This window comes from Carassius carassius, chromosome 6 (genome assembly GCF_963082965.1).
Source record: "Carassius carassius chromosome 6, fCarCar2.1, whole genome shotgun sequence".
In the NCBI taxonomy this organism is placed as follows: Eukaryota; Metazoa; Chordata; class Actinopteri; order Cypriniformes; family Cyprinidae; genus Carassius; species Carassius carassius.
The window spans coordinates 36908990-36925319 of record NC_081760.1 but is presented as its reverse complement, the minus strand read 5'-3'; the positions used below and the strand labels follow the sequence as shown (position 1 = coordinate 36925319).

The window sequence follows — 16330 nt, the reverse complement described above, 5'->3', positions numbered from 1 at the left end:
CACATAAATAAATAAAAAATCAATGAATGAATGAGAATAATGAATAAAATGTTACAGAAAATGCAGACAATGAATGAGAAAAAAAACTATTAATGAAAGAAAACAGAGCAAATTACTGTATTTATTTTGCAACAAAGAACAATACAAGCATAAAGACAATAAATATCCTAAAAGGATTATTAATGAAATGAATTTAATGGACTGAAGTGTATTATATTTTATTATATTACATAATGGTTGAAAACTGTATTGTTCTCGGAAATATTTTTGGTATTATTCCTAGAAAATTTACGTTAATAACTCGTACTTCAAAATAAATAAATAAATAATATTTGTTTATATTAAAAAATACTTTAAGAAAGCTGAATGAATGAACAAATGAACAGAAATACATAATTAATGAATGAATAAGACAGAGAATGGATAAAAGAAAAAAAAACAATATAATAAAGCGGAGTTATTTCATTCGAGCACCGATATCTTTCTTGAAAATAGAAAAAGAAGGTATTATTTTAGTTTTATTTTAAAATAAAGTACATATAAGACTGTAAATGTTTTATTTTTATTTTTTCAAGGAATCTTTAACAATACAAAAGTCTTGAATAAGACTTTATAACAACGGATTTAATAACTTTATGACGTTCGTCTTGTACGCGTGTAAACCGGAAGTCTCCGCATTACGCGCGCAGTGCATTATGGGCCGGTGGCCGGCGGACCGTTGAGTGAGCGATATGAGCCCGTCTGTTAGGATGTGAGCGGGATCTGTCGATATTATGATCTCCAGGAGCTGCTTTATTTCATATAACAGGTATCTCAGATGTGTGTGAGTGTGTGTGAAGCGTTTAGTGAAGCGGATGTTTATCATGATTAGCGTTCCGGCTAACAGCAGCACACAATAACAAACACAACACATTAAACTGACGAACTTACTGTAAAAACACTTGACATTACGCGTGTATGCTCTTCAAATGTATAATAAGTCGTCCGTGTGTCCGTTAATTGCGAATGTGACGGCCTTATTAGCGCTGAGTTGATGTGTTTTGCTCTTAACAGGCGATTGTTTCTTTGATTATTGTGTATGAATAATCAAACATATAATAATATAATAAATAACATCAAGCTGAGGTGTGCGTCTCCACATGATGCTCAGTAGTGATTATTATCAGATCATGAATGGGGCTGAGCTGTCATTCACAGCTTTTTAGGTGAAGAAGCATCTGTAATGTCTCATAATAATATATAGAGTTATATAATATCTGGAGTTCATCAAATATAGCCAGTTAGTCGATTAACTTAAGTGAGGAGGTGATGATTGAGCTGTTCATTTCATCTGATCAGCTCTCAGCACTGTATCTGTTCTGTGTCCTGTCTTATCCATTCAAAATCATTCATTATTCAATACGCTAATATTAATTATTTGGAGATTTCTTGGTTTCAGACCCGATTCCCTGTTCATTAGGGCCTGAAAAACATTGAGATGTACTGTATATATAATGCCACAATGCAAAAAAAACAAAACAAAAAAACTTTCATTTTCTTTATCAAGTATAGTTTTGTATTTATTTTTGGATTGAAATTTGATTAACATTAATCAGCTGAATCTTGCAAACATATCCAGTTGACATTTAACACACAAATCATAAATAAATAAAATATATATATTTTTTAAGAAATACTGCTGCCCTAGAAAAGATATGCTCAGTTATGATAACGCAATAATAACGCAAGCATGTCCAGAAAACATTTAACCAACTGTTTTTTTATTTTTTTATAGGATTAAATTAATATTTTAGAAAGAAAAACACAGATTTATCAAGAAAAACAATACCTTTTCTTTACATAAAAACAGGATTGATTTTCTTCACATAAAGCATGTATGTCATGTGAATGCCTGGAGTGAGTTCTCGTCGAGCTTCTGAGAGATCCGCTCGTGGGTGAGTTGTGTAGGTTGTAGAGTTGGTCGGGCTCTTCCTGCTCTCTGACTCTGCAGCAGCTGATGTCAAACCACAGCGCTTTCGTTTCTCATTCAGAATATTAGAAAGCAGACGTGTGCCGTGCTCTTCATGCACTGCTTTGGTTCAGATCTCAGCTTCACACGAGTCCAGATCCAGGCTCTTCTCTCTGTCTGCTCTCTCAGGAGTCAGATCTGAGAAAACGGCTAGAAGTGATTCAGATTACTGCACACACAGCTGCAGGATGTTAGGTGTGTGTGTGTGCATCTGACTTCATCTTCCTCTTTACGTTTTTCACTCTGACTCACTTGTTTTTGTTCTCTGCGTGGGCGGAACAGATATTCTGCTGATAATATTAATAACAACACTATGTGATAAGCCAAGGGGAATTTTCTTTGGTCAAGTTTGAAACTGTTTTCCATCATTCGACTGATACATTTAGTATTTCAACGGTTTAAACCAGTCTGACATTAGTTTGAAGGGAAATCTAGTGCTTTTCTTCTAAAAGATTGGTACTTCCTGTGCTGACAGGAAGTTGAAGTGTGTTCTTGTGCTCTCTTCACATGTGAGGGATCCGCAGTGATGTCCTCCAATCAGGGCTCGCCTCCGATCCCTCAGTCCAGCGATGGACTCTTCCGGAAGCCCAGGGACCCTTCGGTGGCCCCCAGACACTATCGAAGGGTGCGCTCCTTACCGGACGTCTGCCCTAAAGAGCCCCCCGGTGAGAGACCAGCAGAGCTTGATCTGGGATCAGCCACATCTTACTCTTTTGAAGACGTTTAGTTATTGTTCTGTATTTTTAATATTTCAACAATAATATTAGTAAAAAGTAAAACTAATTTTATTTCAGAGACAGTTATTTTCCAAGGCAACATTTGTCATTTTTACTAAAAACTATTTGAACAGTTTGTTGTAGAGAAATGTAAAAAAAAAAAAAATAATTATTTTAGATCTTTTTTTAAGTTACTTTTTTTCTGGGTTTAGTTGTCTATAATAAAGTTTTTTAAGACAGTACTAAGATTCTTCCCTGACCCTCTTTCGTGGTCTGTACAGGTGAGGCTGGTGCTCTCTGTGACGGGCCGTCTGTTGTGGCCGACCAGCACCGCTGGACTGTGTATAACTCTAAAGTGAACCTCCCCGCGGCCCTCAACGACCCCAGGCTGGCCAAGAGAGAGTCAGACTTCTTCACTAAGTCCTGGGGCCTGGACTTCACCGAGACCGAGGTCATGCCTTCCTTCTACCTGCCCAACATCAGCCGAGAACACTTCAGCTCGTACCTGCAGGAGACGGCTCAGGTGACCGCAGCTGAATTATTCACTGACTGCTACATAGACCGGATCATGGCAGTCATCACACCTCATAATGTGACTGAATTGCAAGTAATTGTTGCATTTTTTATAATCTAAATAATGCTGAATAAAATATATAAATAGAATATGGATGGACAAACTATATGGAAAAATTTAATTTTATAAAATTAGAATTATTTACTTGGCACTGAAAAAAAGACACATACAATATCAAATAAAAACAAAATATTAAAATAGAATCAAGTTGAAAATATTAATACAAACTATAATAGTATAAATGGTAGTATAATATATAATATAAATAATACTGGCAATTGGACATCAATATATGGCACACACAAATATTGAGTAAAAGTAAAATTTACTACTTTAAGTCAGCACACAAATGTTGTTTTTAAAGCAGCTCTGCTACTGGAGCACATGTATGACTGCTGTAGGCGTCTCACTAGGGTTTGGAGGCTGTTGTTAGTGACCTTGCGGTGTATTAATAGACACTGAGGGTATTGTTCTGTTCCCTGTCAGATCTTAAGCTGGAGAAGACTTTATTTAGTCTGGGTTGCTTGTGTTTATCTGGCACACTGGTGAGAACAGGCTGGGCTCAAGACGATGGCAGGCTGTGTGTGTGTCTCTGTGGGTTTCTGAAGGTTACATGACTCTGCTTTTCCACCTGGGATGCGTCTGAAGAATGAGCCTCTGCGTTTCCTTCACAAGAAGATCTTTTTTTAGTGGTCAGCTGGTTCTGTTCTGCGCACCGGGATCGGAGAGTCAGAATGTGTTTTGGAAATGTTGCTGTGGAGGCTCTCATAAACAAAGGATCTCACGCCGACTGTTTGTTTGTGTCTCTCAGAGGGAGAAGATTCACGAGCGCTGTAAGAACATCTGCCTGAACAAAGACGATCTGTCAGTGCCCACCATCACCAATAATCACGGTACGGTTCACCGAACTTTGAAGCTGCCATCATCAGGGTATCAGAACACAAGCGCTCTGTCAGATGAACCGGTTTTGCTTCTGTAATGTGTGTTTGTGGCTCACTTGTCTTGTAGATAAAGCCAGAGCTGAACTGGAGCAGGTGCCCAAGGTAAATACACATTTAGTTTCTCCATGCAGAAATAGATAGATCTGCTGTAAACCAAAGTATGAAATGTTGTCTCGAAGAGCTAGAAAATGAATGATTACTTCCTCTGGATCAGCTTGCCTGTTGAACTTCTTCTCTCCATCTCCCTCAGATCTTCATGAAGCCTGAGTTTGTGCTGAATGATCCAGCCACGTTTAACGCCGTGTTGCCATGGTCTCACTTCAGCGTCGCCGGGGGCAAGAACAGCAGAGATGTTGCGTCGTCACGGTTACTGCAGGAAAAGGTGACAATCTGCCATTATTAGTACCATGAGTCATCACGACCAATCAGTGCTATTATTAAAATATTATTATAGTTTTTGATAATATTTTTGAATTCGTTTTAATTTATTTATTTTTATTCCAGCTAAAGTTTTGGTAATTTTGTTGTGTTTTTGTAAAAAAAGAATTTAATATGCCTATATAGTTTGACTTTTTTTTAATATATAATTAGTTTACATTTATTTTAGTACATCAAAATGAAAAAAAGGTTGGCTCGGCAACTAGCTGAAATTAAAAAAAAAAAAAAAAAAAAAAAAAAAATATATATATACGCCGAAAATGAACCTGGATTTGCGCATCTTCTCAGTTAACAACGGCTCTGTGTAGTAACAGCTGCTCTATGTGAAATCACGCTCGAATTAATGATCGGCCGATCGTGATCGGAGCAGCCCTATTCGGTAAGTACCTCGGTTTTAAAGTCACAATTCGGTTCATTTTCGGTACAGTAAGGGAAAGAAATGCAAACATTAAAGTGCAGGTTGTTTATTACTATACACTTTAAAAAAAAAAATAATTTTTAATAAAATATATATAAAATAAAAAAAGAATAAGAAATAAAATAGTGCTGCAAAGTTCTCCACTAAATAAAATACTCTCAGTCTCAAACCAATATCATAAAATATAATGGAAAAATATAAATAAAAAACTATGATTACAGTGCAGCATAACCAATCCCAGCTTGTAGGCCTGCTCATATTAAAAAAAAAAAAAAAATATATATATATATATATATATATATATATATATATATAACTTTTCTAAAGTGACACATTGGCACACTGCACCTGTCAAACATAGTCTATTTTGCCGTCAATACTGTTGACGGTGTCCTTTATCAGTAGGCTTTATATTTATGCTCAACATGAAGTACAGATATTGTTGTCGTGAAGACAAGATCCTGGTCTGTCGGCGCAGCAGAAACGCCAGGCTCACAACACGCAGCCAGTGTGTCACCGGCCTTAGAATATGTTTGTTTGGAAACACGAAAATGTATATGCACAAAATATTGCATTCGGTACACATGTGCACCGTACCGAAAGCCCTGTACCGAAACTGTCCGGTACAAATACACGTACCGTTACACCCCTAATAAATATTGTTTATTTTATTTGAGTAACAAACACATTTTGCATGGTTTTAGTTAACCAATATGCCAGTTCACATAAATTTTGATGTATTATTTACAAATGAAGTGGACAGTCTGGCAGAACGTCCCATAATGGAAGGCTCTAAGTGGGACGGGTGTCTGTTTTTCTGTAGTTGAGTCACTATCTGGACGTGGTGGAGGTGAGCATCGCTCGGCAGATCTCTCTCCGCTCCGAGGCTTTTTTTCACGCCATGTCGTCACAGCACGAGCTCCAGGATCGTCTGCGAGAAACGTCCGATGCTGTGGCCAAGCTCCGCGCGCGCACCGCCGCCATCGACCGCGTGATGTGCCGTGGGCCGCTGCGAGCGCTGCGGGACACTCTGACCCGCAACAACTGCATCAAGCTACACAACAAACTCAAGCTGATGGCGGCCGTGCACCAGACACAGCCCACTGTGCAGCTGCTGCTCTCCACCTCAGAGTTCGTCGGGGCGCTGGAGCTCATCGCCACCACCAAAGAAGTGCTGCAGCAGGAACTGCAGGGGATTCACAGCTTCAGGTGCAAAAACACCTTTACCAGGAAACAAAGTTACAAGGAACAGAAGAGTAAGAATGTGGGCATGCGGTTTATTTCCTGTTCGTGTCTCTGTCTGCAGGCACTTGGGTTCTCAGCTCTGTGAGATGGAGAGGTTGATCGATAAGATGATGGTGGCCGATTTCTCCACGTACACTCAGAGCGATCTCAGTCGAGCCTTTGAGGAGGACGGTCAGGTCCTGGAGAAGGTCAGGCCTCTTTCACGTGTCAGCAGGAATCAAATGTGCCTTTATCTTCTGAAATAACAGATCTTTGTACTGTGACAGCATACCATAACTCTCACAGCACAAAACATCCTCCTAAAAGAGCATTCATCAAAGCTGCACTGCAGAAGTGTATTCAGTTTATAAAAAGGTTTGAATGCATGCAGATGTATCTTATTTAAAGTTTAAATTAGAAGTCTCTTCTGCTCCCCAAGGATGCATTTATTTGATCAAAAATCTTATAAAAACGATAATATTGTGAAATAATATTATAATTTAAAATAACTGTTATATAGTAATTTATTGCTGTGATGTGCCGCTGTATTGTCAGCATCATTCCTCCAGTCTTCATCGTCACATGATCCTTTAGAAATCAGCTGATTTGCTGCTCAAGAAAAGTTCAAAAGAACAGCATTCAGGAATCTTTTGTAACATTTTAAATGTTTTACTGTCACCTTTGATCAATGTAATGCATTCTTGAGAATATAAGTTTAATGAATTTAAAATAAACACTCACTGACCCTGAACTTTTGAACCAGAAAATAGAGGAAACCCAGGCGTTCTGGCATTGGTGCAGGTTTTCCTGTCACGTCACTTTAAACGTGAATCTGAACTAGTGAGTAAATGTCATTGAACGTGATTCGTTGCATGCAGACCACAACAGTGGTTTCCAGTTGCCAGGTGTGAAGTAAAAGCAAGCCCATGTACCCGTTGACGAGCCTGCGCTCTGTAAATCAGGTCATGTTTGTGTTGGATGTGGGCCAGTGTTGGTTTGAGGTTTACAGTGTCAGATCTTCTCATTCAGGTCCCACAGCAGCCTGCAGCGTCAGGAAAGGTTGGTCATGTAATGCTCCAAATCCCACGCCGACGAAATCGCTGATCCAATTTAATTTCCTTAATGAAAGTGCAAAACCACAGACGATGACAGTGAAATCTGGTTTATTGTAATTGGAAATCAAATCAAGATGATCTCAGCAGCATGTGTTGTTTGGTGATGTTTTTGATTTGCACGTGTTGTGGTTATAAATCTGTATAAATCTTCATCACAGGATCGCTTGCAGTCTCTGGTCTTTGGTCTCCTGAGACAGAGGAAGCTGGATTTCCTGGACATCTACAGCGAGGAGATGATCCGAGCCGCTAAGAACATCGTTCGACAGGTACACCACATGACAGAAACACAAAAATGGAAAATCAAAATGTTTCTATGTATTACTTCTCTTTTGTTCCCCACACAGTGTGTTATGAAGTCTGTGTCACAGATCAGTGAGATTGATGCAGACACTGTCAAGTGAGTTATAAATATATGTTTAGTATAAATATCACAGCACTGTTTATCACAGCTGACTGTGTGTGTGTGTGTGTGTGTGTGTGTGTGTGTGTGTGTGTGTGTGTGTGTGTGTGTGTGTAGATTTCACGAGCAGATGCGCTTGATGACGTTTCATCAGTGGTTTGATCTGCTGCTGGATATTTTTGAGCACTTCATCCTGTTCCTCAAGAGGATCAAGGTAACAGACTGATGTTCTTCAGGACAAAACGCACTATACTTGTTATAAACCACCAGCAGTCACTGACATTCAGAAAGCTTCACTTGGTCAAAACACCTTCAAAATAGACACGCATTCGACGTTCCTGGCCTTGTTAATCTGTTCTAGCAAATAAAACAGTGTTTGCTTCAAAATGTCCACAATGCAAACTCACCTGTGTTTGATTCAGGCTACGCTCAGCGTCATCCGCAACGTGGTGCTGGAGGTGCTGGACAGCAGCCAGAGGAGTCGTCTAGCAGACCCCAATCATTCTGATGGCAGGACCAATGAGGAGGAAGAGGAGGCAGAGTCTGGAGGCCCCGCCCTTCATGCAGGAGAGGCGGAGCTTGCGTATCTCACTCACGAGGGGCTGTTCATCAGCGATGCGCTGAATGAAGCAGAGCAGCGCAGTAATGCAGCAGCACACGCGCAGCTGAGAGCACAGACACACACAGAGACCTGCGGGAGCGACTCGGCCTCCGCAACCACCGAATCATCCTCCAGCAGGGAACACAACTCCAACACTACCTCCTCCCTGCCCATAGGAGGCGCTGCGGCCATGTGAGTTAGCATTACAGAAGACACACTGGGTATACAGCATTTCTGTGGTTCAAAGGTTTGAAATAAACAATTCAACGAGTATGCATTAACTCATCAAATATAGTGATATAATAAATACTGTCCTTTTGAACTTTCTATTCATCAAATAATACTAAAGAGACATGTATCACAGTTTCCACAACAATGTTCGTCAGCACAACTCTTTTCAGCGTTGTTGATAAACAGAAATATTTCTTGAGCAGGAAATCAGTATATCACAGTGATTTCTGAAGATCATGTGACACTGAAGACTGGAGGAAATGATGCTGAAAATACAGCTGTACATCACAGGAATAAATTACTTTTTACAATATATATACAAATATAAAACAGCTATTATAAATTATAACAATATTTCACAATATTACTGTTTTCACTGTATTTTTTATCAAATAAATATGTGAGCAGAAGAGACTTCCTTCATAAATAAATATATATATATATATATATATATATAATGTTATGCATACAAATATTGAAGTATATTATATAACATAAATGTTTTTTAACATTTCTTCACAAATTTGCATTACTGTAATGCAAAATTTTATATATATCTATATATCCTTTGTGTGGCAGTGTGAATACACCGGCTATGAAAATATGTGAAACATGTCTGTTCTGTCTGGCAGTAGTGAGGACGTCATGCCGTCTGATCTGGAGTTGAGTCGGGTGGCCAGTAACGTTCAGGAGCTGCTGTACACGGCGTCAGACGTCAGTCACGACCGCTGCGTCAAAGTGCTGATGACCCGAGCCAAGGTAAACACACACAACCGGTTTGATCACTTTTAACGCATCGCTGCTTTCAAAACTCCTTTAAACATGACAAGTTGGTCTCCTCCTGTATGAGTTACATAACGCTGACATTAAGAAGCACAGCTGTTGACGTCAGTCTGGTTGTGCAGGATGGCTCTCTGGAGCGCTTGAGCGCGTCAGAGTTTGTGTGTTTGAGTCAAGCGGTGGAGTCGTTCGTCAGAGACACTGAAGAGCTGTGCGGCCGGCGCAGCATGAGCCTGAGGGGGGCGCTGCAGAGTCAGGCCAACCGCTTCGTGCAGCGCTTCCACGACGAGCGCAAGACTAAACTCAGGTACAGCTGCTCTTGTGCGCTTTAGAGCTGTGAGCTTCCAGCCAGAGCTCAGTGAGTCACTGCTCGTTCTGTCTGTGTGTGTGTGTGTGTGTGTGTGTGTGCAGTCTGCTGCTGGATAACGAGCGCTGGAAGCAGGCCGAGGTCCCGGCTGAGTTTCAGGATCTGGTCGACTCCATCGCTGATGGACGCATCATGCTGCCCGAGCGCAAACCCACAGGTGGAAAACTATTGCTGTTCCTAAATAATTCCATAGCTATACAGATTTCCATAAAAGTGTCCATAACTTCAACATTATGATGTTTTTTATGTTAACATCTTGATAACATTATAAGTGGTACTCAGAGAATAGTACAAAATAAAAAAGGCAGTTCATGACCCCTTTTAAGTTTTAAAAACGTAAGTAATGTAAACATATTTTTTTCATAGTTATACAGATTTCTGTTTTATAAATTAATTATTATTTTTGTACTTTGCTGATCACATAGTGTGTGATGAATGTATTTTGTGTGTCTCAGGGTCCGAGGACAGGAAGCCCGGTGAGTTTCTGTGCGTCGATGGGCAGAAGTATGCTGTGGTCGGGTGAGTTTCCACTACTGGAGCATCATTTGACCGGTAAGTTCTCCTCCTGTCACTATGTGACCTTTAACCTTTTGTGTGCTCCGACAGGACGGTGCTGCTGCTGATCCGGATGTTTCTGGAGTACTGCCAGTGTGTGAATGACATTCCCTCCATCACCACCGACCTCCTCACGCGCCTCACCGACCTGCTCAAGGTGTGTGTGTGTGTGTGTGTGTGTGTGATGTTCAGTTGGTGCAGCTGGACACTAAACGCTGACATCACTTGACTGACAGGTTGTGCTTTGTTTCCATGACTCAGCACTTCAATTCTCGCAGCTGTCAGCTGGTGCTGGGGGCGGGAGCTCTGCAGGTGGTGGGCCTGAAAACCATCACCACCAGAAACCTGGGTGAGAAAACACATGTGATGCGTCTCCTAGATGCACTGATGATGTTTGCTAAAGCACAGCCCTAAATCTGAAATCACAGGGTCACTGTGGGTCCTTGAATCTTCATTTGAGGCCTTACATTTGGGCACATTTATGCCAAAAGATCTCTTATGAGCCACTGCTGAAGAATTATGGTGTTTATATTGTAATGTACTGTAGATTGTTGTATGAGAGCATATTTAATCTCTCATCTTTTTTACATGAGCATATATTAACACACATACATTTCAAAATAAGAGTCCTGGTGTATTTCAGGCTTGATTCTAATTAAAAGTGTATAAAATCTTATTTTGGTTGCATAGTAAACTCAATCTGCCATTTAAATCAATATAGTACAATGTAAAGCAAAGACATTATTCAACATTCAAGAAATAGATGCAAAATCCAATATCCATTGACCTAATTCATATATGCTTATATATCAGTTAATAAACCATGCCTTTAATATTTTAAACTTCTGTTTTAAAGTTCAATGTGTGACAGTCTCAAGAATCTGCAATGCATTGTTTATTTTTAAGTTTTATGTTTATTGTTTTTGCTTGTTCTTAATTGTATTTGTGCAGTTCTTAAAAATGTCTTAAAGTCTATTTAATTTGATTTAAAAACTCTGCACACATCCCTCGTGATACATATTCTCTGAAGTGTTTTCTGAAACTGCACATTGTGTGTGTGTGTGCGCTCAGCTCTGGCGTCTCGCTGTCTTCAGCTGGTGGTTCACTACATCCCTGTGATCCGAGCACACTTTGAGACCAGACTGCAGCCCAGACAGTACAGCATACTGAGACACTTGGACCACATCACCAAGGTAAACATCCTCTCATCCACACAGCACACGGTGACAGCTGTTTCACACTGCTAACACTCTCTCCGTGTTTGCTCTCTCTTCAGGACTACAACGATCACATTGCAGAGATCTCTGCCAAGCTTGTGGCCATCATGGACAGTATGTTTGAGAAGGCTCTGTCTAAGGTGGGTTTGGGTCTCTGTGATCTCTGTAGTATCTCTGTGCTTTATCACGGCTGAACCGTGTGTGTTCTCTGCAGTATGAGGTGAAGGCTCCGATGCCGTCTGCGTGTTTGCGTAACGTGTGTAAACAGATGGCCAAGATGCACGAGGCCATTTATGAGCTGTTGCCGGAGGAGCAGACGCAGGTCAGACGCCGTGTGTGTGATGCTGGAGACATCAGCGGGAGCCGAGGCTATAAACTCATGGTGTTTGTGTGATTGTGTGTAGATGCTGTTCCTCAGGATAAACGCCAGCTTTAAGCTGCATCTGAAGAGACAGTTAGCACGGCTGGGAGTCGGCAATGATGGTGGACCTCAGTATGGGTGAGCGTTTCAGAAACACCACTGACTATGAGAATTACAAACAAATTTCCATAATATTGATTTTACATCTAATAAATATGTATTTAAAAGTAGTATTTTTTTTTTTTTTTACTATAATTTTCTACCCGTCTATGACTATATAGAAATGTTTTTTCTATGACATCAGCTGCTCATCTTTCTCTCTCTGCAGGCTGGTGATGGTGGACGTGGCGTTTTACTCGGAGAATGTGCAGGCTCTGCGCTCTCTGGAGCATCTGGACTTAAACATGCCGGAGATCTGGGAGCAGAAAAGGTGATGACGGACAGCTCGTCCCGGCCAATCAGGCCTCTCCGTCACGCCTACCATCACGGTGACCAGCTCCGCCCCTGTATCTGAGGAGGATGTGAAGAGACTCAGGACTCAAGGTCTTGTGTGTTTGAATCCCTCGAGACACTGGAGTGACCGCCGCGTCTCTCCCCAGTGACAGACGCACTCTTCAGGGCTGAGACTTCTGTACTAACAGGACGTGCCCCAGAGGTACTGACAGACTTCTTGTGGAGACCAAATCAGGACAAGCTTGAGTGGTTGATCAGTCGCACATAGGATTTGTGGGGAACATGTTTTTTGTTGTCGTAAAGCGGAGACGCCTCAGTGCCTCCTCCAGTAACGCCACTACAGTGCATCTTTCCATTTGTGTGCAGTTCTGTCTGATTATTATTATTATTATTGCGGAATTATTTAATCACAGTCAGAGGAATCAAAGAATGGTTATTTATTTTAATCGATTTTGTTGTTGATTGATCAATCATGTTTTTTTTCACATAAATCTTTCAGGTGATAACAACTATTTGGAGATCTGGAGCTAAAAAGGGTTTTAAACACAATTGTCTTGTTCTCTGATTCTTCACCCATATAAATATCGCTGAGTTTTAGTATTAAAACTTAAAGGGTTAAAGGTTAAGATTGCAATCCATGTTTATCAGGAGAATCTATCTGTTTAAATGAAGTCTCCTTTATATGGTCTACATTTTTTTTGTGCTCCTCTTCAAACTCAACGCCTTCTACATTAATCAGGTTTAATCAAAACTATTGAAGATATTGGTTACACTGACTTCCAGAACCGTATTATACTAAATAATATTAGAAAAAGAAATTAAAATGAAGTTTAAAGTCAGAGGAGAAATGAAGAGAGTCCTTCTGTGTTCTTGCAGAGATGAGATGCAGCCGAGTCTCAAAATGAAATAATTCTTCATGGAGATTCATCATTATACCTTCTTGTCCATGCAAACTACAGCATTATCTTGATTTCTCCAGCATCCACATGTTACTGTCACACTGTCTCTTCTCCAGTGCTACTTTGAATAAATTGAGGCCTGTGATTGGTTGTTGAGAATGGAAAGTGTGTTTTTAATCATCTATTGTTTTGCTATTTAACACTTCTGTCTGGTTCAAAAGTGCCTAATTTGGTATCAGAAACTTCTAACTCAAACTGTACATTTGTTGTTTGTGTGTGTGTGCGTGTGTGTTTGTGTGTGTTTTGAGGGCTCTCGTTTTGGCAAAGAAATATACTGATGAGAAACTCTTGTGGCATGCTTGACTTTTTAAAATGTGGCACTTTTTATCATTAATAAAGCCACATTGAAAATAAATACTGTGGATTATTTTGCATATAACTTGTAGGCTGTCTCTGCAAATCTAGCTGCCTAATTAGTTCAAAACATTTTGTTTCATAAATCATGTTAGTCTTTAAATTAGTTTGCAAATTTTATCAATTAAGTATGAAATTATGCATTATTTATTAACATTAATTAAACCGTATTTTATTTTTAATTTACGTAACACACACACTCTGTTTGGCATTCAGAGGAGACTTTTATTTTAAATTTCATCCTAAACGTTTCCGAGACTTTTATTCTGTTTCGCGTCTTCCGTCTTTCTGTTTCCGGTTGCGATCAGACCGTTGAAATGCCTCAAGGTAAACAGAAATTCAAGGCGCCGCGACCCGGAGGAGCTAAAAAGCAACCACAAAAACCTAAAGGACTCAAGAAAGGAGGTAAAACATTGTGTTCTTAAAGAGAAGAGTACGCTGAGCGTATAACTGCGATAATTATAGACTACTGCGTAGGAGCATGTCGAGGGAACGCATTTGCGGTACAGACACGCGTGCGCACTTCAGTTTAATTGTTAATTCTTGACATCTTTATTCCAGGAAGAATAATCGCACCCAAAAAAGCTCAAGTGGTCGAACAGCAGAAGCTGAAGAAGGTAAGCGTTCAGTCCTCATGTAAAACCGCCCTGTGTCAGTAATAGTGGTTTAATGTTTGTGTCTGTGGCGCAGGGTTTGGAGGTGGCCATCAGGAACAGGATCGAGCATGAAGTCACACAGAGGGCCAGCAAGTCCCTTCATAAGAAACTGAGTGTGCTGAAGACTCCAGCAGGGAAGAGCGGGACCCCTGGACCCCCAAACCCAGCTGCTGGATCCTCCACATCCACCTGAAGACAGGCGCATCATGTAGTGCACTGTACAGCCATATAAAACCTGATGTGTACCTCTCTCTGGACTGACAGACTGACGTTTATTCTTCTTTCTCAAGGTTTTTTAAAGAAAACACGGTGTGGAAATTACATATGACAAATCTTACATGTGTGCGACAGGACATGATATTTAAGACTCTGCTTATTTTTATATAATAAGAAATGATTGAGCTTTCATAATATCTTCTTTTGAACAAAATTCACCTGGTGAAAGTCAAGCACCGCTAATATTTAAAATCTAGTTGATTTCATGCTCATATCTGGTTTTATTGCCCCTTTCCCACCTTTCTGTGATTCTCTTGTAAAGCAGAGCAACTTCTTCCACTGTGAAGTAGCCGAGCTCACTTTATTAGACTGCGAGGGTAAAGTCCCTGAAGGTTTTCCTGTCCTCAAGGACATCTCACCGTCCAGGTTCACCTGAGAAACACATCAGATGAGCTCATTGAGGAGAGGGAAAACTGTCAAGAACATGTCTGGGTCATATTTTACTTTAAAATCAGGAGGAAGAAATAAGAAATCACACTGTGTAAAATGAAGCCTATTTTAGTCCCTTTAAGATTTTTTATATATTTTTTTGCATTATAACATTGCTTTTTACGACAATTAAGCACATTTCTCTCCAAATTCTCATTCTTGTAATAGATACATTTATATATTTGAAGAAAAAACACTAATTTATAAATACATTTATAAATGTATTTATAAATACAATACAAATTTACATCAAATACATTTATTTTTATTATATTTTAGTAATTTTTAGAATACAGTGCATTCTATATACTTTAAAGAATTGTTATAATATAATAATTATTGTAGATGTTGTGAGCACACCGCTGCACAGAGTACGCTGAGATTCGGTGAAGACACGAGAAGTGAACTCGTGGAGTCGAATCATTAGGAGCAGAGACTCAGGTCCTGTGACGGCTTTTCCTCATTCTCTCTGAAGAAAAAAATAATTGATGCTTTTTATTACTCTGGTTTAGCTTGTTTGTCTTAAATAAGTAACTTGTGTAGGGTTGTGTACAAGTTAAACTCAATCAATAGCATTCGTTCCATAATATTGATTACAACAACAAAAACTCAGACGCTCCTCTATTCTAGGTTAAGGAGTCGCTTACAATGAAAATTGATTTAAAAGCAGAAAAATGAAGTTTATTTTGTTGTTTTATTTGTTTTCTTGTGTATTATTAGAGCTGTAAAGTTCTCGTTAGGCTTAACGTCGTTTTAGGGTTCACCGTGTTGTGTTGTTTTGGCAACAAAGCTTAAAAACTGGATAGAACTAAAAAGGTTTGCGTGCAATTATGATTTATTTTTTTTTACACCAAAATAATGTTAACACACATATGCTATTTCATGCATTCTGAGTTATTTACACCGAGTTGTGTAAATGAGTTGTGAGTTGTGTTCTCATGATTAACCAAAGTCTCAAAAAACGAGTTGGACGTATGGGGGAGTATCTCTGTACCAAATACACTTGAAAGTTTCAGAAAGGTTTTTTTTTTCTTTTCTGTATGACGTCATAAAAGACGGAATTCCTTATATGGGCACTTCTCCTGGAAGAGTGGGAACACAGAAGTGTGTTTTTGATTTTTTAAAATCTTTCTTTTATAAATCTGATTAAACTAAAGACTCTTCAGAGATATGAAGGATGCAGTACTACTCTATAGGTCCTCAAGTTTAACATGAGATTGGCAGAGAGAGAGTGTGTGAGTGTGTTTGAACATTTAC

General features: G+C 39.6%; 3 protein-coding genes across 5 annotated transcripts in view; 2 read left to right on the top strand and 1 right to left on the bottom strand.

Moving 5' to 3' along the window:
* LOC132142826 (myoglobin-like) overlaps window positions 1–16330 on the bottom strand; it is a 108978-nt gene that overhangs the window by 71435 nt on the left and 21213 nt on the right. The window lies entirely within an intron of this gene.
* Window positions 652–13025, top strand: LOC132142816 (vacuolar protein sorting-associated protein 54-like). Of its 3 annotated transcripts, none has more exons than XM_059552973.1 (23): window positions 652–808; window positions 2523–2673; window positions 3006–3247; window positions 4110–4191; window positions 4307–4341; window positions 4490–4621; window positions 5919–6304; window positions 6402–6528; window positions 7593–7700; window positions 7779–7831; window positions 7952–8048; window positions 8257–8627; window positions 9302–9425; window positions 9572–9753; window positions 9858–9970; window positions 10269–10332; window positions 10420–10525; window positions 10630–10717; window positions 11440–11561; window positions 11645–11725; window positions 11800–11907; window positions 11990–12084; window positions 12275–13025. In XM_059552973.1, exons 2-23 carry the CDS (start codon window positions 2535–2537, stop codon window positions 12378–12380), a joined length of 2961 nt encoding a protein of 986 aa, XP_059408956.1. In that variant the 5' UTR covers window positions 652–808; window positions 2523–2534; the 3' UTR covers window positions 12381–13025. The 3 variants fall into 3 exon arrangements, with proteins under 3 accessions (XP_059408956.1, XP_059408954.1, XP_059408955.1); XM_059552971.1 differs by having other exon boundaries at window positions 9299–9425; XM_059552972.1 differs by having other exon boundaries at window positions 693–808; window positions 2533–2673; window positions 9299–9425.
* c6h19orf53 (chromosome 6 C19orf53 homolog) lies at window positions 13965–14781 on the top strand. The gene is made up of 3 exons (XM_059551675.1): window positions 13965–14117; window positions 14274–14329; window positions 14403–14781. Exons 1-3 carry the CDS (start codon window positions 14030–14032, stop codon window positions 14559–14561), a joined length of 303 nt encoding a protein of 100 aa, XP_059407658.1. The 5' UTR covers window positions 13965–14029; the 3' UTR covers window positions 14562–14781.

Coding starts and splice junctions, on each gene's coding strand:
- LOC132142816 (XM_059552971.1), top strand. CDS start 2,535: ATGTCCTCCAATCAGGGCTCGCCTCCGATCCCTCAGTCCAGCGATGGA. Junction 4,192..4,306: donor CACCATCACCAATAATCACG/GTACGGTTCACC, acceptor CTTGTCTTGTAG/ATAAAGCCAGAGCTGAACTG. Junction 4,622..5,918: donor CACGGTTACTGCAGGAAAAG/GTGACAATCTGC, acceptor GTTTTTCTGTAG/TTGAGTCACTATCTGGACGT.
- c6h19orf53 (XM_059551675.1), top strand. CDS start 14,030: ATGCCTCAAGGTAAACAGAAATTCAAGGCGCCGCGACCCGGAGGAGCT. Junction 14,118..14,273: donor TAAAGGACTCAAGAAAGGAG/GTAAAACATTGT, acceptor TCTTTATTCCAG/GAAGAATAATCGCACCCAAA. Junction 14,330..14,402: donor AACAGCAGAAGCTGAAGAAG/GTAAGCGTTCAG, acceptor TCTGTGGCGCAG/GGTTTGGAGGTGGCCATCAG.